Below are 25,811 nucleotides of genomic sequence, written 5' to 3'. Positions count from 1 at the left end.
GGTCCCAAATGAAAGGCCTGGTCATGAGGACTTTATACATGAATGTGAAATATTCTAAGCCCTGTTTCACAGGTTAAAAAAATACAGCCAAAGTTAAGTCTTTCGCTTAAAGTGGGACACCGATACCATGGTCATGACAATAGCTCTCATTCATCCTGGCAACCTAAAAATTTGTTTGAGATAATGATAGATGTATGTACATTACTTGATATGTATTGAGTGATTGATTGTATATTATCTAACGTCCCTCTCAAGAATTGTTCACTCATATGGAGATGTAATCATTGCCAGTGAAGGGCTGCAAAATTTAGGCCTATGCTTGGTGCTTATGGCCTTCGAGCAGGGAGGGATCTTTATTGTGCCACACCTGCTGTGACACAGGACATCGGTTTTTGCGGTCTCATCCGAAGGACCGCCCCATTTAGTCACCTCCTATGACAAGCAAGGGGCACTGAGGACCTATTTTAACCCGGATCCCCATGGTATATTGCACGCACACGCACACGCACACACACACACACACACACACACACACATATATACCCTGATATCATGAACTTGCACTGTAGTGCAATCTGCAATGACAACATGACGTGGGTGTGAACCAAAGAGAGCCTGTCGCCAGGATTCATGGGCAGGAAATCTGGTCATCAGGTTCTGTCTCACAAGGTTCTTACTGAAAGTAAACATAAAAGTACGCGTCAACATGACACAGAACAGGACATAATACCGTCTGCGTTAACATAACACAGAGCAGTACGTAATACGTAAATCTTTTAAGAATAAAAGCATTCAAACTCAAGATCACAGTGAACTTTTTCAGCTTTCCTGCTAACAACAACAAGATTGCTACTGGTAACCATATGTTCCCCGCTGCCGCATATAAAGTTGAAGCACAAAAGTCCCATAACTCCTGTCAAATTTGTAGAATCAATATGGCGGCGCAATATGATAAACTACATATAGCCAGATATAGTGATTAACAATCCTACATTTGAAGAAAATCCGTTGAGCAGTTGCATCCACAAAGTGTGTCTATGGTGTAGCATGTACAAATTCAACAGTCACATAACTCCTGTCAAATTTATCAAATCAAAATGACAACCCAATATGATCAACTACATATGGTGATTAACAATCCTACAAAATCTGTTGAGCAGTTTCCAAGGAGCTGCGTCCACAAAGTCAAGTGGGACAGACTGACGCATGGACACCGGTATTTCTATGTTCCCTTCAATGTTGGAGTGGAGAACAAAAAGCAAACACAAACATCTGAAAGCAGAGCATCCTTTGCAACAGACTTCTTTATGAGTACATCATGAGTAACAGTCTACTTATATGATTACTTTGACCTTGACTTTTTGACCTGAGACTCTATAGCCGTGTACCAGGTTCTCAATCCTACCTGTTGTTCATTGACCAGCAAACAGACAAATCAAATCAATGGTGTCCATAGCATTGTTCAAACCTGATCTTTCAATGCAAAGAAATACACTGTACTAAGAAACGTAAAATTTAATTTTTGATAGTTACAGATTGAATTGTTATGAAGAAATGTACTCTACATCACTAGTATATACAGTACATGATTGCTTTACTAGTGTATACAGCACATGATTGCTCTCAATGACCTTGATGTTTGACCTTTTCACCTCTAAGAATTAATATGAATCTTTGTCTCCTATTGGACTCCATTATGTTAGGTATATGAAATTAAAATGGTACTCTTACGGGGAGTCTATAATAATTGTTGAATGCATATTATGTGTCCAGGATCGCAGGCCCTCCGGATGTCTGGGGAGAGATTATACACATTGCTAGGGTAACCAGACATTTGGAGGACCTATGTCCTAGACTGGATTCAAGACTGATCTACAGGAATACAAAAAGGCAAACAAGCATAGGCCAATAACCAGGTATGTACATGCATGCAAATTACTACATCCTGTGCAAAAATGCAGTGGAGAATTAACTATTGAGAGTGAACATACACAAAATCCACTCATTGGAGGTAATAGATTTAAATATATCTACAGAATTTAATTAGATTGACATTAAACAAGGAATAATTCATATCTATTCATGCAACAAGCTACCGATGGTACATTGTTCTGCTGGTTTTTATTTTCTACAGAATCAGACCTTTGCTCTGTTGGTTTTTATTTTCTACAGAATCTGACCTTTGTTCTGTTGGTTTTTATTTTCTACAGAATCTGACCTTTGTTCCGCTGATTTTTAATTTCTACAGAATCTGATCTTTGTTCCGATGGTTTTTATTTTCTACAGAATCGGACCTTTGTTCTGCTGATTTTTAATTTCTACAGAATCTGATCTTTGTTCCGCTGGCTTTTATTTTCTATTTTCTACAGAATCTGACCTCTGTTCCACTGGCTTTTATTTTCTACAGAATCAGATCTTTGTTTCGCTGGTTTTTATTTTCTACAGAATCTGACCTCTGTTCCACTGGCTTTTATTTTCTACAGAATCTGACCTCTGCTCCACTGGTTTTTATTTTCTACAGAATCTGACCTTTGTTCCGCTGGTTTTTATTTTCTACAGAGTCTGACCTTTGTTCCTCTGGTTTTTATTTTCTACAGAGTCTGACCTTTGTTCCTCTGGTTTTTATTTTCTACAGAGTCTGACCTTTGTTCTGCTGGTTTTTATTTTCTATAGAGTCTGACCTATGTTCCGCTGGTTTTTATTTTCTACAGAATCTGACCTTTGATCCGCTGGTTTTTATTTTCTACAGAATCTGACCTTTTTTCCGCTGACCAAATGTAAATGTTTCCCTGGTTAGTTGAGACCACACACTCCGACGGAATGTAGACACTGCCAAAGAGAATATACATGTACAATTTTAAACCTTAGTCTAGATACATTTCCTAATATATTGTCATCCAGTAGTGAAATCTTAGTTGAGATACACCTCCTAATATATGTCATCCAGAAGTTAAACCTTAGTCTAGACAAATCTATTGTCATCTTGTAACTAAATCTTGGTCTATACAAAATCTATTGTCATCCTGCAGTTAAACCTTAGTCTATACAAATCTATTGTCATCCCGTAGTTAAACCTTAGTCTATACAAATCTATTGTCATCCCGTAGTTGAACCTTAGTCTATACAAATCTACTGTCATCCCGTAGTTAAACCTTGATCTATACAAATCTATTGTCATCTTGTAATTAAATCTTGGTCTATACAAATCTATTGTCATCCCGTAGTTAAACCTTAGTCTATACAAATTTATTGTCATCCCGTAGTTAAATCTTAGTCTATACAAATGTATTGTCATCCTGCAGTTAAACCTTAGTCTATACAAATCTATTGTCATCCCGTAGTTAAATCTTAGTCTATACAAATCTATTGTCATCCTGCAGTTAAACCTTAGTCTATACAAATCTATTGTCATCCCATAGTTAAACTTTGGTCTAGACAAAATCTATTGTCATCCTGTAGTTAAACCTTAGTCTATACAAATCTATTGTCATCCCGTAGTTAAACCTTAGTCTATTCAAATCTATTGTCATCCCGTAGTTAAACCTTAATCTATAAAAATCTATTGTCATCCCATAGTTAAACCTTAGTCTAGACAAATCTATTGTCATCCCGTAGTTAAACCTTAGTCTAGACAAATCTATTGTCATCCCGTAGTTAAACCTTGATCTATACAAATCTATTGTCATCTTGTAATTAAATCTTGGTCTATACAAATCTATTGTCATCTCATAGTTAAACTTTAGTCTATACAAATCTATTGTCATCCCGTAGTTAAACCTTAGTCTATACAAATCTATTGTCATCCTGTAGTTAAATCTTAGTCTATACAAATGTATTGTCATCCCGTAGTTAAACCTTGGTCTATACAAAATCTATTGCATCCTGCAGTTAAACCTTAGTCTATACAAATCTATTGTCATCCCGTAGTTAAATCTTAGTCTATACAAATCTATTGTCATCCTGTAGTTAAACCTTAGTCTAGACAAATCTATTGTCATCCCGTAGTTAAACCTTAGTCTATACAAATCTATTGTCATCCTGCAGTTAAACCTTAGTCTATACAAATCTATTGTCATCCCGTAGTTAAACTTTGGTCTAGACGAAATCTATTGTCATCCTGTAGTTAAACCTTGGTCTATACAAATCTATTGTCATCCCGTAGTTAAACCTTAGTCTAGACAAATCTATTGTCATCCCGTAGTTAAATCTTAGTCTATAGAAATCTATTGTCATCCTGCAGTTAAATCTTAGTCTAGACAAATCTTTTGTCATCCCGTAGTTAAACCTTAGTCTAGACAAATCTATTGTCATCCCGTAGTTAAATCTTGGTCTATAAAAATCTATTGTCATCCCGTAGTTAAACCTTAGTCTATACAAATCTATTGTCATCCCGTAGTTAAACCTTAGTCTATACAAATCTATTGTCATCCCGTAGTTAAACCTCAGTCTATACAAATCTATTGTCATCCCGTAGTTAAACCTTAGTCTATACAAATCTATTGTCATCCTGTAGTTAAACCTTAGTCTAGACAAATCTATTCTCATCCCGTAGTTAAACCTTAGTCTATACAAATCTATTGTCATCCCGTAGTTAAATCTTAGTCTATAGAAATCTATTGTCATCCTGCAGTTAAATCTTAGTCTAGACAAATCTTTTGTCATCCCGTAGTTAAACCTTGATCTATACAAATCTATTGTCATCCCGTAGTTAAACCTTGATCTTTACAAATCTATTGTCATCTTGTAATTTTAAAACTTTGGTCTATACAAAATCTATTGTCATCCTGTAGTTAAACCTTAGTCTATACAAATCTATTGTCATCTCGTAGTTAAACCTTAATCTATAAAAATCTATTGTCATCCCATAGTTAAACCTTAGTCTAGACAAATCTATTGTCATCCCGTAGTTAAACCTTAGTCTATACAAATCTATTGTCATCCCGTAGTTAAACCTTAGTCTAGACAAATCTATTGTCATCCCGTAGTTAAACCTTGATCTATACAAATCTATTGTCATCTTGTAATTAAATCTTGGTCTATACAAATCTATTGTCATCTCATAGTTAAACTTTAGTCTATACAAATCTATTGTCATCCCGTAGTTAAACCTTAGTCTATACAAATCTATTGTCATCCTGTAGTTAAATTTTAGTCTATACAAATGTATTGTCATCCCGTAGTTAAACCTTGGTCTATACAAAATCTATTGCATCCTGCAGTTAAACCTTAGTCTATACAAATCTATTGTCATCCCGTAGTTAAATCTTAGTCTATACAAATCTATTGTCATCCTGTAGTTAAACCTTAGTCTAGACAAATCTATTGTCATCCCGTAGTTAAACCTTAGTCTAGACAAATCTATTGTCATCCTGCAGTTAAACCTTAGTCTATACAAATCTATTGTCATCCCGTAGTTAAACTTTGGTCTAGACAAAATCTATTGTCATCCTGTAGTTAAACCTTGGTCTATACAAATCTATTGTCATCCCGTAGTTAAACCTTAGTCTAGACAAATCTATTGTCATCCCGTAGTTAAATCTTAGTCTATAGAAATCTATTGTCATCCTGCAGTTAAATCTTAGTCTAGACAAATCTTTTGTCATCCCGTAGTTAAACCTTAGTCTAGACAAATCTATTGTCATCCCGTAGTTAAATCTTGGTCTATAAAAATCTATTGTCATCCCGTAGTTAAACCTTGATCTATACAAATCTATTGTCATCCCGTAGTTAAACCTTGGTCTATACAAATCTATTGTCATCCCGTAGTTGAACCTTAGTCTATAAAAATCTATTGTCATCCCGTAGTTAAACCTTGATCTATACAAATCTATTGTTATCCCGTAGTTAAACCTCAGTCTATACAAATCTATTGTCATCCTGTAGTTAAACCTTAGTCTAGACAAATCTATTCTCATCCCATAGTTAAACCTTAGTCTATACAAATCTATTGTCATCCTGTAGTTAAACCTTGATCTTTACAAATCTATTGTCATCTTGTAATTTTAAAACTTTGGTCTATACAAAATCTATTGTCATCCTGTAGTTAAACCTTAGTCTAGACAAATCTATTGTCATCCCGTAGTTAAACCTTAGTCTAGACAAATCTACTGTCATCCTGCAGTTAAACCTAAGTCTAGACAAATCTATTGTCATACCGTAGTTAAACCTTAGTCTATTCAAATCTATTGTCATCCCGTAGTTAAACCTTAGTCTATACAAATCTATTGTCATCCCGTAGTTAAACCTTGGTCTATACAAATCTATTGTCATCCCGTAGTTAAACCTTAGTCTAGACAAATCTATTGTCATCTTGTAGTTAAACCTTGGTCTATACAAATCTATTGTCATCCAGTAGTTAAACCTTAGTCTATACAAATCTATTGTCATCCAGTAGTTAAACCTTAGTCTATACAAATCTATTGTCATCCAGTAGTTAAACCTTAGTCTATACAAATCTATTGTCATCCCGTAGTTAAACCTTAGTCTAGACAAATCTATTGTCATCCCGTAGTTAAATCTTGGTCTATACAAATCTATTGTCATCCCGTAGTTAAACCTTAGTCTATACAAATCTATTGTCATCCCGTAGTTAAACCTCAGTCTATACAAATCTATTGTCATCCTGTAGTTAAACCTTAGTCTAGACAAATCTATTCTCATCCCATAGTTAAACCTTAGTCTAGACAAATCTATTGTCATCCTGTAGTTAAACCTTAGTCTAGACAAATCTATTGTCATCCCGTAGTTAAATCTTAGTCTATACAAATCTATTGTCATCCCGTAGTTGAACCTTAGTCTATAAAAATCTATTGTCATCCCGTAGTTAAACCTTGATCTATACAAATCTATTGTCATCCCGTAGTTAAACCTTAGTCTATACAAATCTATTGTCATCCCGTAGTTGAACCTTAGTCTATAAAAATCTATTGTCATCCCGTAGTTAAACCTTGATCTATACAAATCTATTGTTATCCCGTAGTTAAACCTCAGTCTATACAAATCTATTGTCATCCTGTAGTTAAACCTTAGTCTACACAAATCTATTCTCATCCCATAGTTAAACCTTAGTCTATACAAATCTATTGTCATCCCGTAGTTAAACCTTAGTCTATACAAATCTATTGTCATCCCGTAGTTAAACCTTGGTCTATACAAATCTATTGTCATCTCGTAGTTAAATCTTGGTTTAGACAAATCTATAGTCCTTCAGTAGCCTACTGTACCTGTCACTGAGTGTGTAATGTTTTTAAATGAAGAAGTACAATATAGTATTTTGTAATGTTTACGTGAAGAAGTACAATATAGTATATTGTAATGTACATCGTACCTCAAATCAACAGAAGTGGGAGACTCATCAGAGAAGTGTTCTTTTGCAATGGAGCACATTGTACGGGGAATTCCCTCGGAGGATCCTTTTAGATTTATAAGTTCACAGACACTCCCTCCCCTTATCACACAGTAGTCTAAAATGTAACAATAAAAGATGTAATATAATATATATTAAGGATATATCAAGGATATCTATATTGTGTGATTTGATATTTGTTTTATCCAACGAATTGAAATGGCTATTTATTCGCAAGACTTGCCGAGCGAATAAAATCACAACAAGTTGGATAGAGCAAATATCAAATCAAACAAATTATAGATGTTCTATTTATCTCATGCACTCTTTCTACCACTTCAGTTTTGAGATGATCCCCAATACAACAAAACAGCTGATTCAAATCATTCCCAAAGTTGTCATTCCAGAAACCCGTGCTTATTCGTGTTCCTGCGCGAACAAAAAAAATAGTGCAATAGATTTATACAGTTACACACATTTTCATTCATACCTATGAATGAAATTTGTTTTAGAAGGCATTATGAAAGATATGATCATATACAATAAGTATATATGCCAAAAAAGGCAAAATACATGTAGATACAAATTTGGATAAAAACATGATTTTCAAAACAAAAAAAAAATCATTTCAACACATATGAACAAAAGGCTCTGGGGGGTTTGAACTCAAGATCTGCAGTTCAAGATCCCAATGCTTTAACCACTGAGCTACGATGATAGACAAACCAGTCGATCGATACAAATAATTTTACAAAACATGTAAATCCCCATCTTGTGACGTAGTGTCATAAAGAGTATAAGCTTTAGTGTAGTGAGCTACGTACCTTAAAATAATTAAGCCCAGTGCTTCATTAATATTTCATTTTTTATCAAACTATTATATTTTTTTCAAAACTTTAACAAGTATTTATTTACATCACTGATATATATGTGAAAAAGTTTTGGTTGCGACTTCTTAAATCGATCAATGAGAGTGGACTAGATCTATGCAGTGATGTTTTAAGAACCATTTTAGGTCCGAATATCGGCCCTTTCCCTTCCCAAAAATTACAGATTTTTTCCCAATTTAACTTGCACTTTTCCCAATAATAAAACTGGCGAAAAACGTATATTTGAAGAAAAAAAAAATAATAATAAGTTCAATGTGAATAGTTTATGTACGACATGACAATGACGCATCAATTCTAGATGATTTAGAAAAATAGTCAAAAATTTTAAGAGCTTAAAGAAAAGAAAGTTAAATATGTAAAATAAAAGAAAAATGACATAAATTTGTGTTTGATTTCTTGTTTGATATGATATATCTAGCATATTTACAATAATGACTAGGTTTTCCCAATATGATCAAAATGTTGAAAAGAAATTCCCGATACGAAAGCCAAAGGACCCTTTTGAAAAATGTTGAAAAATCACTGCTATCATTACTTTAATAATAAATAAAACAGTGATTTTAGTAGACAAAGTGTTTGTTATTGGAATTACAATGTTTGTATACAATATCTTCTGGTACATTTTAAAAATAATTACACCTAGATACTGTACCACATTTTGCCGAAAAGTTTATTTGTTTGATAAACCAATAATCAATTTATTTAGTATACCGTCTATACATTAAATTCGATAAATATTATTGAAATATTTTTCAAAAAAATCATTTAATGTTATTTCTATTCTTGCATCCCATTGAGAAACAGGAAAGCAAACTAGGGAATATTGAAATGGAGATGATCTCAAAAGTAGTCCAGACCAGAATTTAAGTGCTATATATAATGGACATTTGATGGAGCTATGATATATCAAATTAGTGATATGCACCACACGAATGAGATCAAAAGCTATAATGTAATCTAGTTTAGAATAGAATAGAATATGATTTATTTCCAAATTAGGACCCTCTCGGGCATACAGCATACATGATTGTTAACATTTCAATGTGCAATGTTTATTAAAAAATATGACGATAAAAAGAAAAGAACAAAACAAGAGCAAAATATGCACTATTAGTATGAGCAATGTTCATACATGAGACATTTTGAACATGATAATACTTATTTGTATTACATGTAAGTACCACCGTGTATCCTAATGCAAAACAGTCAGAAGTTTAGTACAATTATTAAAATATAACAGAAATTTGCTTCCGTAAAATACACCACAAAGGCCAGGCCTATTTTTGTTATTATGGGTTAATATACCCACATACTGGGTTTGCGTTAATTCACTCCCAGTTAAAAAACGGGCTTGGTTCCTGTGATTTCTATATAGTTAACGTAGAATTTCAGAATAAAGCATCAACAAGCAATAAACAATAACTAGAAAACTCCTTACCACTATCCCTGCAGCGTTTGGACTGCAGCTGGTGTATTTCATAACCAAGTTCAATGGTATTTTTCTGTATTAATTTTACTTGAGGATTTGTACTGAATTCAATAAGTGCTGCAAGAAAATATATTTCTCAATGTAGACATGCACATCAGTACACATGTAACAATTATCAAGTTTTCACTACAAATAAATTAGCTACACTGTATCAGTATATGTCATATTTTGTTACTGTGAACATGGATATTTCCGCGTGTTGTTAATTACCAGTATCTCAAAACATACTTGAGTATCCTGTTTAATTACCCTATGCCGGTACTATTAATTAATAATTACATAACTATGGAAATACGAGGGCGAGTCAATAAGTAACCAGCCTATCCCATTTCTGATTGACCGAGACGGTAATGATTTTCAGGCCTTGTTTCAATACATGTTTTATACCTGGGTACAAAACTGCACGTGTATCAAGTCATTCTTTAATAAGGTATTGAATGTCAAACATGGCTAGTGGTGCAAAGGCATACTTTCATCTAAAGTTGAGTACCGTGCTATAATTCTCTACTTGTATTTAAAGGTAATAAAGGCAAGGAAATACACGGCGAGTTAGCCAATGTTTATGGGTCTTCTGCACCATCTTATGCTCAAGTTAAATTCTGGGTAGGGGAATTCAAATGCGGTAGAACGTCTTTCGAAGATGCAGTCAAGTCTGGACGCCCACTGGATGCCACCGACAAAGAAATGTGTAAGAAAGTTCGGGATCTGATAGGCGAATTCAGGTGGAAGAAATAGCACAGGCATTAGGCATTTCACATGGTAGCGTTTCAACAATCTTGCATGATTGTTTAGGTATGCGCAAACTAACAGCCTGTTGGGTCCTCAAATCCCTTAGTGATGAGCAAATGGCAACAAGAGCATCAGTATGCAGCACCTTGTGAAGCGTTTTAGGTCAAAAGATGATTTTCTTTTGCATCTGGTGACTGTAGATGAGACTTGGGTTCATTATTATGAGCCAGAGAATAAAGCTCAAAGTCGTCAGTGGGTCAGTGGGTAGTGCCTGGGTCCCCGATGCCAAAGAAGTTCAAGACGCAACCATCTGCTGGCAAGGTGATGGCCACAGTATTTTGGGATACAAAAGGCGTTATTATGTTGGACTTTTTACCCAAGAGAAGTACAATAACTGCAGTGTACTATGCAAACTTGCTAGAGCAGCTGAGAGCCGCCATCTGTGAAAAACGCCAAGGTAAACTCTCTAAAGATGTTTTGCTGCAACAAATGCGATAGTCCACACTTGCAAAGTTGCAATGGATGCTGTAGAGCGAAACAGGTATAAATTAATACCACATCCTGCTTATTCGCCTGTTACTAGCTCCTAGCAACTTCTTCCTATTCCCAAACTTGAAAAAGGATATCCATGGACGCCATTTCCAGTTTGACGAAGAAGTCGTGATGGCAGTTGAGGACCCTGACTTTTCACTTCTGGGCTGATGGCACTTGACACTATCAAGTGTCTAAATGCATCACACTATAGGGTAATTACATCGAAAAAGAAGAGGTGGATCTCAACTGGCAATAAGTTAGGCTAGTTACTTATTGACTTGCCCTCGTAGTATGTGGGTAATTTACATGAAAATCTTGTAATTGCGTATTTCATCTAAATAACCCCCCACATGTAAATTTCCACGTTCACAGCACTCCTACCAGCTCTGTTGAAATTGTGATCTGCAGGACAAATGACAGTTCCGTTTTCACCCTCTGTTCGGGCTCCAACACTGGCTAGACAGCCCCCTGTATACTGTGAGTTGTAATTCTGAAATGAAGTATACAACTTTTATTGCATGTAACAAAGAAACCAACTACAATGAAGTCACTGATATTGAGAATTCATGCAGTAGTCACCCTTAACTGACATATATACTATTAATATATACATGCATAATCATTTGTTCATCTATCCCTGACATATAACTAATGATATATACATGCATACGTAATCATATGTTTCATCTATCCCTGACATATAACTAATATTATTATCCTTCAGAATAATACAGTTAATTCATTGGTCGAGGGCTGTTCACTTGGAGGGAGACCATTCGTGATGTCTCCTTCACGTGCAGGGTGACAACCGTGTTGTCTCCCTTTAGAAGATAACTTCTAGATAATGGCACAAGCAAAAGTTCTATTAAAAAATAATTGAAAATATGCGGGATCGTTAATCATAAACTTCAGCGTCAACATTAACAGTCACAAATAACAATCGAGAAGAAAAATATTTCAATTCTAATGCAATTTTGCATTTCACTTGATGTTTCTTTTTTTGTTTTGAAATATGTAACGAAATGTTTATGTTTGACGTAATGATTTTGCGTCATTCACTGTGACGTCACAATTGAAAGCTTTCTCTCGTTTAACTTCCTCAAACCTCAATGTTTTGCTTTCGTTAACATAATATATCTACTAAATGTACGTCTTCGCTAGCCAAGGGTGACGATACACGGTGTTCCTCTTTCAAAGGATAGAGAAACACCGTGTATCGTCACCCTTGGCTAGCGAAGATAATAAATGTATGACATTGAGTGTAAAATAAAGTAATGTATGTAGCTGAGGGTAACATTGATTTCACCCCTCAAAAACTATTGAAAAGATACATGGTACTAGTCAATAAATGTGTGATCGTTTTTTTAACGTTCAGATTCTTCGGGATAATAAAACTTATAGGCGCCCTCGGGTGATAACCCTAATCAGACCTGATAATTTGTGTTGTCTCCCTGCTAAACAGTCCATAATTGTATAATATATACATACATAATCATATGTTTCATCTATCAATGACATATAACTAATAATACATACATACATAATCATTTGTTCATCTATCCCTGACAATGAAATGTAATAAATATATACACCTACCAAAACCTGCTCAATGTCCTTCACCTTTTCATACAGTTTTACAAGGTCATCTAACCACATCGGAACATCTAGGGATTTAGTATCTAAATTTTCCAATTGGTTTACTACGTCTTTAAATGCACTCTGCATTCTTGTATTTCTAGTCTAAAAAGACATTTAAATTGTGTGTAATAACATGCAACACAAAGAATTCACATTATATCATTTCCAACCATTTAATTCAAATATTCAAAGCACATACATAGTATACTGTCAATTCCTCATTTTAAGCAAGGTATCAATATTGCAAAATGACTTGAAGACATCAAATTGAAAGAACAGGAATACATGAGAAGTCTGCTGAACGAGAAGTTTTAACAAGTATTTTAGCAATACACACTGAAATCAAAACCCTGTAAATCTGTGACCCTTCTCATGAAATTACAAGATAATAAATTCCCCAGTATATTAAGAAATTTACAGCATTATATTCATACATGTGCTGTTAATCTGTTAATGCTGTTAATTTCTTAATGCTGTTAAATATAATTGCAAACCTTCTTCAACCCTGCTCTCATCATTTTCAGTTTGTGACAGAAGTTGTTGACTTCCTGAAGTTGTGTCTGCATCCCCTTTGTGACCCTGTCTTCAAATGGGTAGGGAACTAAAAGCATGACAGATACTCAGTGACTTTGCTTGTCAAAACAATTCACTTAATAACAAACTCAAAACAAACTAAGTTTTACCTGAACCTCATCAAAACAAACTAAGTTTTACCTGCAACTCGTCAAAACAAACTGAGTTTACCAGCAACTCGTCAAAACAAACTAAGTTTGACCTGCAACTTGTCAAAACAAACTAAGTTTTACCTGCAACTCGTCAAAACAAACTGAGTTTTACCTGTAACTTGTCAAAACAAACTAAGTTTTACCTCCAACTCGTCAAAACAAACAGAGTTTTACCTGCAACTCATCAAGACAAACTAAGTTTTACCTGCAACTCGTCAAAACGAACTAATTTTTACCTGCAACTTGTTAAAACAAACTAAGTTTTACCTGCAACTTGTCAAAACAAACTAGGTTTTTCCTGCAACTCGTCAAAACAAACTGAGTTTTACCTGCAACTCGTCAAAACAAACAGAGTTTTACCTGCAACACGTCAAAACAAACTTGAGTTTTACCTGCAACTCGTCAAAACAAACAGAGTTTTACTTGCAACACGTCAAAACAAACTTGAGTTTTACCTGCAACTCGTCAAAACAAACAGAGTTTTACTTGCAACTCGTCAAAACAAACTAAGTTTTACCTCCAACTCGTCAAAACAAACTGAGTTTTACCTGCAACTTGTCAAAACAAACTAAGTTTTACCTGCAACTCGTCAAAACAAACAGAGTTTTACCTGCAACTCGTCAAAACAAACTAAGTTTTACCTCCAACTCGTCAAAACAAACAGAGTTTTACCTGCAACTCGTCAAAACAAACTAAGTTTTACCTGCAACTCATCAAAACAAACTGAGTTTTACCTGCAACTCATCAAAACAAACTAAGTTTTACCTGCAACTCGTCAAAACAAACTGAGTTTTACCTGTAACTTGTCAAAACAAACTAAGTTTTACCTCCAACTCGTCAAAACAAACTGAGTTTTACCTGCAACTCGTAAAAAAAAAAAAGTTTTACCTGCAACTCGTCAAAACAAACTTAAGTTTTACCTGCAACTCGTCAAAACAAACTAATTTTTACCTGCAACTCGTCAAAACAAACTAAGTTTTACCTGCAACTCGTCAAAACAAACTGAGTTTTACCTGCAACTCATCAAAACAAACTGAGTTTTACCTGCAACTCATCAAAACAAACTAAGTTTTACCTGAAACTTGTCAAAACAAACTGAGTTTTACCTGCAACTCGTCAAAACAAACCGAGTTTTACCTGAAACTCGTCAAAACAAACTGAGTTTTACTAGCAACTCATCAAAACAAACCGAGTTTTACCTGCAACTCATCAGCTTGGTAGTCAAGTTCTCTCTATTTTACTTGACCTTTATATTTGATTTCATTGATTTTCCAAAACAAAACTATGTCACAAAATGTTTACTTTGGATGTAAGTTTTTATGTTATTCTACTATGATGTCACCATTGAATATTTCAGCCTCATCAACACCCATTTGACTGCCTAAGACCTCACTTGGATTAGAATGCATAACGATCTAGTTTGCCAATACAACCTATCATTGGGTCAAATGCTGTCTTACGTGTTTTATACCGATTGTTAGGCCGTTCTTGGCACACTGATTTTGACTACGGAAAACTCCATTTACTTGATCAAGATATAGGTGTGACCAGTCGACAGGGGATGCTTACTCCTCCAAGGCACCTGATCCCACCTCTGATATATTCAGGGGTCTGTGTTTACCCAACTCTGTGTTTTGTATTGCTTATAGGAGTTATGAGATTGATCACTGTTCGTTATCTTCGCCTTTCATATAATATTATATACCTCCCAATATTTAGATACCCTGTGTATCATTCATTATATCACGTATATCATTAAATCTAAAAACAAGATTTCTTAGTAATGTCAATAAACAAATATACTTTTCTCACAATGATAACTTTGTACCCAATCAGTCCAAATTTACCTGAAAGCATGCAATAACAGGGTTCTATCCACCTTTTAGATGTTACTACCCATTTCAAAGTTAAGGGGAATTTTTGAGATTGCAGTTGTAAGCTTCATGGGGAGGAGGGCATGTAATATCTCGAAACAGGCGTATAAATTGATTGATCACTGATCATTACCTATATTGTAAGACTTTTAAAATTATATAAAATGGCTTAGAATACATAAAAATGATTTTAAATTTGTTAAAATTCTCATTCAATTTTGTGTAGTTTTTATAATTGAAGGGAATCTTTTACAAGTGGAAAAGGAAATTTGATATTCATGTGTTGTCAAATGGGGAAAGGTACCCGTTACCAGTAGTTAAAGAACCTAAATAAATCCATGAATAAGTATTATACAAATTATATGTAATTCTCCTGTTTACCAGTACATGTCAACCATACAATAATAGACATTCTAAAATTTCGACTTTTAAAAAATCACATAAAACATCTGTACATCTGTTGTTACTATTTCAAAATTTACCTCTGTCTGGGGACAGACCAAGGGGCAGTGCTGGTGCTGAAGCAGAATATCTCTTTGATTCACACGGAACATGCTGAGAGGAGAACTTTCTGTCTTTAACATCAGTGATGTCGATATTCCTGTTACTACCCAGCCCTGCCAACACCTGCTTCTGTGTGTTCTCTTTCCAATACTTGATTGGAAAACATTTTGGTGGGAATAAATCCATTACCTTCTGAAACATGAAATAAATGAATAGAAAAGCAATTTTGCAAAACAGTTTATTTTTAGATAACAATACACAGTATTAACATTTTATATATTTCAAATCTACGGTACACCCTTTTATTCTAGATATATTATGTGGATATCCCTGCACAGACGTAGTGTATCATCAATCCACTAAAACATTGAATTTGTATCAACTACGGTCAAACCTTCTTATCATGAACTCGATGGAGCTGAGAAAAACTATCTGACCATTAGAGATATTGAGGTTAAAATACACAATTTAATATTTCAATAAACACCTGTACATGTTTGCTTATAGAGCACCTGACTAGACATTTGGGAGCCTGGGTTTGAATTCTGGTCTAGTCTATAACATTTCCTCCCTTCCCAATTACAATCTATTACCTCTTAAAAAAAAAACCCACTTCAAACTGTAAAATTCAACATTATATGGCTTCCACTAGTCATTAAATATATGCAAGAAAAGGAACAATCTTCTCATGATCTCACCTCATAGTAAAAAACTAGTAAGCATCATCCACACTTAACTTCATCTTGATGATAGATCTTAGATTAGTTACAAGAACTTTGTTAAAAGTTTCATTTACTTGTGTGGTTCACCAGAGGACTTGCATCTTTTTTTTCTTTCTTTCTTTTTTTTTTTTTTTTTTTTTTTTAATTTTGGTTGTTTTAAATGGGTATTACAAACCAGAAGGGAGAAAATGCAACAGACCAGACTGAAATTCGAACCTGGGCCCCCTGAATTTTCTCTAGCCAAGTGCTCTACTAACTGAGCTAACTGGCCACCAGCAATTGAACCTGTGTGACTGCCACATTCCTCTGTCCTTAAATGACTTCACCCTTGATGACACAACCCTGATTCTTTTGCCCCCGGCATGACTTTCACCCGCAAATCCAGGGGTGGTCTACGACATCAAATGTAACCAGAAGGAAGAAAATGCAATGATCCAGACCAAGATTTGAACCCAGGACCTCTAAATTTCGACGGCAATTGGATCTGACTGACCGCTGCATTTTGTAATCAAGCCAGAGGCAAACAATTATTCAGTAGTCTCTTGATTTGGTAACAGGACGTTTCGACCTCAAAGACATTTCGACCTAAGACGTTTCGACCCCATTTTGGGTCGAAGCGTCCCACTTATTTTTTTTATATATAACTAGGACGTTTCGACCCCAAAGTCATTTCGACCTCATACATTTCGATAATCAATTGTGTTTCTTTTTGTCTGACGGATTTAGCTTATTTTTAATGAGGAAATCTCACGCTTATGTGAAAATCAGTGTTTAGTAGAAAAATATGAATTCAACTTACCAGATATCTTGTCAACAACTCTAACTTGTAAGGGTGTAACGAATATTGTTTGGGGTGACTTTCATATGTATTTGGATGTGTATACATTGATCTCATCATTATCGTCTCCACGCCAAACACTGCCTCTTAATTATTTTTAAAATGCTTCGCTTTCGAGTCCACCAATTAACGCCAATGTTTTGTCATGTTTGATCGCAGTTATCTCGCATGCTGCTCTTTGTAGTCACAGCGACGATTAATTAATATAATAATGAATTCCAATGAAGAAATAAGCATTTGTTTCCAAACTTTACAAAAATCATTATGTAAATCAAAATCTCCATAACTAACAACGCAAGTGGCAAGCATTGAAACATATTTATTTAACATCATAAATACATAACACTGACATTCCAAAATCAATTCATAAAATTTATATACATTAAACAAAATAAATTATATAAACATACATATATGGAGAGAGAGAGAGAGAGAGAGAGAGAGAGAGAGAGAGAGAGAGAGAGAGAGAGGGAGAGTCTAAGATTAAACTTTGGGTCGAAACGTCCCAGTTATCAATAAAAAAAAATTAGGTGAGATGTTTCGACCTAATATATTCTAAGGTCGAAACGTCTTTTAAGTCGAAACATCTTCAGTCGAAACGTCCCTGAGGTTGAAACGTCCCACATTCCTTGATTTTCAGATCTATTATTGATTGTATTGTTGACTGACCAGTTTCAGTGACCTTAGTGATAAACCGCGATTTTCTCATTAATCACTTGGATTAAATAAATAAATAATACACCTACCTTTAAAGTAATATTACATTCCTTTACTTTCATCCAAAAATTCCAACTCCAATGGTACGTTAACTGAATATATTTTCATAACAAAAAACATGTCACTTTGTGCTCCTAAAACGGTGACGTCACCTACTTCGGTGACCATTGTTGATATAAGTTTGCCAAAAGTTTTGTAACTGTTAAAACGTATATACAGGAGGAATGTGCATCTAAACGTCAATGAATAAAATAACATAGTGTAGAATTCTAGACTTTCGGTATTCTTTATATTAATTTGAAGGTTTGCTTGAAAAAGTAATAAGTAAATGGGCTTATTTTTGGGGTGCTCCTGTTGATTGTTTGCAAACACTATGGCGAAATTGATGACGCAATCTACACCCGGAAACGACAACGCGAACATGTAAACAAAAGGTCACCGATTTTGGTCAGTCACCGAAATAGGGCAGTCGACGATACTTTTTTTAATGTACATGTATGATGTACATAAGATTTGGGGTGAAACGATGCATCGCGATGCGGCCGAATCGCGATGTAGCGGTCTCGATTCGATGTTCGATTTATTCCGGGTCTGTTTCGATTCAATACGGTTCTAAAATCATAGCACACATTGCTTTTGATACCACGGTTTCTGATTAGCCAATGGAATTGAAAATTGACCAATCAACATACGAGTAAACTTTGCTGTATCAAAATGGATGCAGTCGAGTTGAAAAATGCTCTTCCAATGTATAAATCCTGGGTATGTCGGCATTTCGGCTTAAGGACAAGTGATAAGAATGTTGCTTTATGTTAAACGTTTTTACATTATGTAGAATTTATTTGCAGAGAGTAATAAATACAATGAAACATGAAAAATCTTAGCATTATAAAGAATTTGGTACATGCTAATGTATCGAATCGAAAATCATCGAATCGAGACTAAAATATCGAAAATCGAATCGAATCAAGAAGGTACTGTGTCGTTTCACCCCTACGTAAGATACACCTTTTTTAACAAGATGAAAAGAGCGGGTTTTGGCGGTGGATTTAATTTATATATTATTCGGGAACAAATGATACATTGAACCATTTGGCTCGATTGTATTGAAGTTTTGTATTTATAATACAAACTTTCAATATCTGACAATCGAACCCCTGTGGGGTTTTTTTTTTTTTATATAACACTGGAAGTATTGTAATGTTTCATAACTCATGTAAATCTAATACAAGTTCAAAATCAAATCAATCATATTACCTCATAGTCATACTTACCGCAGCAACATGCACATTCTGCATGTGGATTGACTGTTTGATAGCCTAAGTCAAGCTAGCGGACAATAAGCTAGCGGCCAATAAGGATTTTCCCTAATATTTATCGCTTAGAAAATGTACGTATAACGAACCCGACAAAAAAGTACTCTCAATATACGGCGCCTAGCGCCTAAACTAGGACTTGTGCCACTTAGGTGACCACAGGACATTTTAGGGCATTGACCCCTCTAATAGATTCTGACCCCAAAAGGGTAAGTATAGGCACCGATTTGGGGCACAGCGGCGCCAAACAATACCCTATTTTTACTATCTAACTATATGCGGTAGGGGTCTAGGTACGGCGCCTAGCGCCTAAACTAGGACTTGTGCCACTTAGGTGACCACAGGACATTTTAGGGCATTGACCCCTCTAATAGATTCTGACCCCAAAAGGGTAAGTATAGGCACCGATTTGGGGCACAGCGGCGCCAAACAATACCCTATTTTTACTATCTAACTATATGCGGTAGGGGTCTAGGTACGGCGCCTAGCGCCTAAACTAGGACTTGTGCCACTTAGGTGACCACAGGGCATTTTAGGGCATTGACCCCTCTAATAAATTCTGACCCCAAAAGGGTAAGTATAGGCACCGATTTGGGGCACGGCGGCGCCAAACATACCCTATTTTTACTATCTAACTATATGCGGTAGGGGTCTAGGTACGGCGCCTAGCGCCTAAACTAGGACTTGTGCCACTTAGGTGACCACAGGACATTTTAGGGCATTGACCCCTCTAATAGATTCTGACCCCAAAAGGGTAAGTATAGGCACCGATTTGGGGCACAGCGGCGCCAAACAATACCCTATTTTTACTATCTAACTATATGCGGTAGGGGTCTAGGTACGGCGCCTAGCGCCTAAACTAGGACTTGTGCCACTTAGGTGACCACAGGACATTTTAGGGCATTGACCCCTCTAATAGATTCTGACCCCAAAAGGGTAAGTATAGGCACCGATTTGGGGCACAGCGGCGCCAAACAATACCCTATTTTTACTATCTAACTATATGCGGTAGGGGTCTAGGTACGGCGCCTAGCGCCTAAACTAGGACTTGTGCCACTTAGGTGACCACAGGGCATTTTAGGGCATTGACCCCTCTAATAAATTCTGACCCCAAAAGGGTAAGTATAGGCACCGATTTGGGGCACGGCGGCGCCAAACATACCCTATTTTTACTATCTAACTATATGCGGTAGGGGTCTAGGTACGGCGCCTAGCGCCTAAACTAGGACTTGTGCCACTTAGGTGACCACAGGACATTTTAGGGCATTGACCCCTCTAATAGATTCTGACCCCAAAAGGGTAAGTATAGGCACCGATTTGGGGCACAGCGGCGCCAAACAATACCCTATTTTTACTATCTAACTATATGCGGTAGGGGTCTAGGTACGGCGCCTAGCGCCTAAACTAGGACTTGTGCCACTTAGGTGACCACAGGACATTTTAGGGCATTGACCCCTCTAATAGATTCTGACCCCAAAAGGGTAAGTATAGGCACCGATTTGGGGCACAGCGGCGCCAAACAATACCCTATTTTTACTATCTAACTATATGCGGTAGGGGTCTAGGTACGGCGCCTAGCGCCTAAACTAGGACTTGTGCCACTTAGGTATACTTGACACGTTTCCCTAAATTATTTCATAAATTTTTACACATGTAATATCCCTTCAAATATGAGATATTTTTATTTTTTGAGAAAGTTGACCGGGTCTATAGTGCGAAACTATCCCTTTCACACCGTGCCAAATCTGATGTACATTAATTCGTACGAATATTTGTCGTGTATCAATGAATACTCGATAGACCAGTGTTTGATGTTTGAAATGAAATGGGCCCTGTTTGAGGACCCACATGTTTGGCGCAGACACGTGTCTTTGTTATGACTTACGTAAAAATCATAAATATGTTCAATTATACAATGAGAGAAAAATTAATCAGGTCTAATAATGTAAAATAAATTTGGATTTTTTCAGTAATGCCGTATTAATTCTATGTATAAACACCAAAGTAGTTTTATGCAAAGTACCACGTTTTACAATCACTTTATTAGCATGACCAGGGGTGGATCCAGAAATTGGGGTTAGAAGGCGCAACTTCATGATGCAGGGGTCGGGGGGGGGGGGGGGTGCACCTTGAGACCCCCAGTGGGTCCAGGGCTAAGCCCTGGTGGAGGCTCCCGGAACCTCCTAGATTTTACGGATTTTACAGATTTTATTGGGCTTCAAATATGTCTTCTATGTGGAAATGTTTACTATTTTCTGTCATTTTTGATATCAACAAAATGACGCAAATTTTAAGGGGTTTTGGAAAAAATGTAAGTTCTCCCAATAAAAGTAATTCAATAAATCAAAAGATTTTGTCATTTATTGCTCTGAGAGAGGAATGAATTATTGCTTTTTTTATCGTTTATATTTTTCTAAACAAGAGACCACGATTTACCTTAAATCCGCCACTAATGACCCCCTCCCCAACGTACTAGATTTTTATTTCTAAATCATTGGAGGATGTTCTATTTCAGAACGGAATTGTTTAAATTCTTGATACTCCATTTGAAAATTTAGCAGAACGTAGTATTCATCATTCCACGGAATTTTGTGACATGTGCACTTCCAGCATATGTAGATATTGATATAAAAATAACAGATTTATATGAAGTAAACCTAATTATAAGTAAATTTTGAAAGATGATGGACATAATGTATTTAGATATGTATTTAGGAATTTCATCGCACAATATTCGTTTTTTTTTTCAATACTGCTGTTCTATGGAGCGCCAAATTAACATACACTCAAATAATTGAAGATATCTTATTCAATTATTGCTCTCTTTAATTGAATTAATGCGCGCATTAAATCAATTATTGCTTTCATCAAATGAATTAATGCACGCTTCAATTCAATTATTGCTCTCCTCAAATGAATTAATGCGCGCATCCATTGAATTAATGAGAGCAATAATTGATTTAATGTGCACATTAATTCAATTATTTCTCTCTTCAATTCAATTGATGCGCGCATCAATGCAATTGAATTAATAAGAGCAATAATGGAATTCAATTATTGTTCTCTTCAATTCAATTGATGAGGGCATCAATTTCGTAGAAATATTGCTCGCAATAATTAATTTAGAGCTCGATATAAATAATTTGATGATCTCTTTAATTCAATTGAAGATATCTTTAATTATTTACAATGCTTTTGTACAAGGAATTAATGCGCGCATCAATTCTTTAAAAGAGAGCAACGATTCAATTAAAGAGATCATTAATTCAATTTTGGATATGTTGAGTTGAAGATATCTTTAATTATATAGTTGCTCTCTCTAAAAGAATTATTGCTCTCTTCAAATAAATTAAAGATATTAATTCAATTGAAGAGAGCCATATTAGAATTAATGCGCGCATTAAATCAATTATTGCTCTTATCAAATGATTTAATGCGCACAATATATCAATTATTGCTCTCTTCAATGAAATTGTAGCGCATCAATTCAATTGTCGATAGCATTAATTCATTTGAAGAGATCATTAATTAAATCAAAGTGCGCATCAATTCAGCTGAAGAATTATTGCTATCATCAATTCAATTAATGCGAGCAATAATTCAGAATTGAAGATATCATTAATTATTTGAAGAGATCTTTTAATTAAATTGTTGCGCGCATCAAATGAATTGATGATATCTTCAAATAATTGAAGATATCTTCCATTATTTCAGTTTATGTTAATATGGCGCTCCATACTGTTCAGACCTATCAATATCAAAAGAGTAGTGTGACTCATGTCATATTAATAAATGTTATATCAGCAAAACTATGCCAGTAAACACGCTCAAAATCAACGTTATTTTCTATAAAGGATACTGACACAAATATTTGCAAGGTTTGAAAATTTAGGAAATTGTAAAACATTTATTTCAATTTCAAAACATTATTGTATGTCACTTTGCAATTATTAAGAGATAAGTATATTTTAATAAAAGTAAATGAAAAGTTAACCAGAGGATTCTTAAGAGCTACTTACTCAGACCTACATTTTTGCAGTTACTCCCCTTACACCGGAAGTTGGTGGCGCGCTTACCATTGCGGTCCTAAATAGTAAAGCTTACGTTACCAAATTCTTCATTATGCTTAGTTTTAACAGGTTGTATTATATCTATGATAAAAACAAGGTTTACTTTCTCCATTTTTATGGAGAAAACTTTTGAAAATGTGCACTTCGTATCACTCAATCACTGCCACGCAGGAGCGTAACTTCAATTGATGATGATGATGATGACGATGATGATAATTATATATATATATATATATATATATATATATATATATATATATATATATATATATATTCTACATGGCATCAAGATGATAGAAAATTATAGGAACATGTCTGAATTACTTCAGTGTACATTTCAGATATGATAGATTATTTTTGTTGGCTTTCATATGAAACTGGAGAAGGGTCCATTAACCCCTTACGTGGCAGATACGCAATTTTACGCATCTCTGATAGAGTATGTGGAAGATTTATTTAAAGTCTAAAATTAAGGGTTCTCGGAGATGGTCCCCCGAAACACCCCTCCCGCACCTAACCCTCGCCACCTTCGGCGCTTCAGTGAAACTTTCGGTTCTACACATTTTAACAGTCCTAGCTACGACTCGGCTGAAGTTAGCAGCCACAAACCAGCATCCAATAAGACCATAAAAGCTATCAGCCAATAAGAAAGTTCAACAAAGTACTTCGAGTACTCAGACGGAATACTAAAAGGTAACACATCATAAATCAGAATTGATAATTTTTCAAACAATTAATTAACAAATTTTTAATTACCAAGTTTCATACTTGAAGGCTATTGAGCTCACCTGAAAGTTCCTGACGTTACATCACATGAACGTTAATAAGAAAATAATGATTGAAGAGTCCACAAAAGGAGTATGCAGACAAGGAAGTGGACCCCTACGACTATCATTTTTCGCCCTCGGTTTGGGGTTGTAGGGGTACCTCCTGGGGCCACCAAACGGTGAGACCACTTAAGACCTCTCTAATAAATGACTATATGGTGTTGGAATAAAACAAAAATGACAAAAGACTAGAGAACAATGAAGTCAAACATATAGAACCTTTAAAAGGGGTCACATAGGCCTCTGAGGGTAAATAATCTCACCTTAAAGTTCCTAGTTTTACTTTATGTAGGGTCTTAATGATGGCTAATAACAACTTAATCTTTGAAGAGTCCACAAAAAGATTATGCAGACAAGAAAGGGGACCCCTCCCCTAGGCTATTATCTTCCACCCTCAGTTTGGGGCGGTAGGGGTACCACCTTGGTCCTACCAGGAGCAGGGCCCCTATTCAGACTTCCCTAATAATTGAATATTGGGCGATTAAAGAATAGAAAGCTGATAGACGGGTAGAAAACAACAGTCAAACATATAGAACGCTTAAAAGGGTCACATAGGGTATAAAGTACAATTGAGCTCACCTGAAAGTTCCTAATTTTACGTCATGTAGGGTCATAATGAAGGTTAATAACAACTTAATGTTTGAAGAGTCCGCTAAAAGGGTATACAGGCAAGAAAAGGGACCCCCTGGGGTAACATTTTCCGCCCTCAATTTGGGGCTGTTGGGGTCGCACCATGTGCCTTCCGAGTCTCGGTCCATTTTCAGACCTCTTTAATCATTGACTGTGGTGTACTTTATCGACGCCAAACTCCAGGCCATGGACGTATATCTATGGGTGATTGCAAAGTTGTAGTTTCCATGCAGTGCGCTGGTCCGCCGCATAATCCAGGAATTGAAACTTAATTGTACAGATTCTACATGTAGTAACAAAGAAAGAGATCGAAGGGTATATCGAATAATGAAACTGTTGGCATGTATTCTATATACACTGAATTTACATTTGTTTAAAACAAGTAAAGAATTACCCATAATTCTCAATAAAACCAATTAAATAAAGACTAAGAGGAATACATTCTCAAAAATGAAATATGAACAACCAGAAACTTCTTTAGGTCATAGAGATAATTTCCATAAAAATTATTGAAATAATGTATATTTGGAGCCTCCGTGCCCCAAAATGGTGCCTCTATTAACCTTTTGAGGTAAGTTCCTATTAAAAAGGCCAATACCCTGAATGCCCTGTGGTCATCTGAGTGGCACAAGTCCTAGTTTGGGCGCTAGGCTCCCAACTTAAAGCTCTATCGTATTGTTTGAAAGTGCACAATAACTTGTTTCAATCCCTCATATCTAGTAAATGGAATCTGAATTGAGTAATCATTTGTGATACTCTGGTAGCTGATAAATTGCCTTTTGTATCTAATAAATCATGTACATGTATTTTATGAAACCCTTTGTCATATCTTGTGGAATCTTTGTGAGAATGTCAACAAATCAACTGAATATGAACGATACAACACTGGCATCCTCATTGCATTTCACAAGCTAACATGCAGAACACAATGCTTTTTCCATACAATGTCATATTTATTATCAA

General features: G+C 35.5%; 1 protein-coding gene across 2 annotated transcripts in view; it reads right to left on the bottom strand.

Annotated features, from left to right (window-relative positions):
• LOC125649847 (uncharacterized) overlaps positions 1 to 19,316 on the bottom strand; it is a 29,301-nt gene extending 9,985 nt beyond the window's left edge. Inside the window, exons 1-9 of one of the 2 annotated variants that reach the window (XM_048877667.2) lie at positions 19,263 to 19,316; positions 15,707 to 15,920; positions 13,120 to 13,226; positions 12,584 to 12,727; positions 11,369 to 11,477; positions 9,674 to 9,781; positions 7,328 to 7,463; positions 2,758 to 2,829; positions 544 to 676 (exon numbers count right to left, since the gene is read on the bottom strand). In XM_048877667.2, coding sequence (XP_048733624.2) covers positions 544 to 676; positions 2,758 to 2,829; positions 7,328 to 7,463; positions 9,674 to 9,781; positions 11,369 to 11,477; positions 12,584 to 12,727; positions 13,120 to 13,226; positions 15,707 to 15,914 — 1,017 coding nt within the window. In that variant the 5' untranslated portion in view covers positions 15,915 to 15,920; positions 19,263 to 19,316. Of the gene's footprint in view, positions 1 to 543; positions 677 to 2,757; positions 2,830 to 7,327; positions 7,464 to 9,673; positions 9,782 to 11,368; positions 11,478 to 12,583; positions 12,728 to 13,119; positions 13,227 to 15,706; positions 15,921 to 18,034 lie in introns of both variants that reach the window. The other variant, XM_048877666.2, reaches the window with a different exon arrangement.
• Positions 19,317 to 25,811: the final 6,495 nt, after the last annotated feature.

Source organism: Ostrea edulis, chromosome 5 (genome assembly GCF_947568905.1).
Source record: "Ostrea edulis chromosome 5, xbOstEdul1.1, whole genome shotgun sequence".
Lineage (NCBI taxonomy): Eukaryota > Metazoa > Mollusca > Bivalvia > Ostreida > Ostreidae > Ostrea > Ostrea edulis.
The sequence above is the reverse complement of the archived record's forward strand: the minus strand, read 5'-3'. Positions and strand labels throughout refer to the sequence as shown.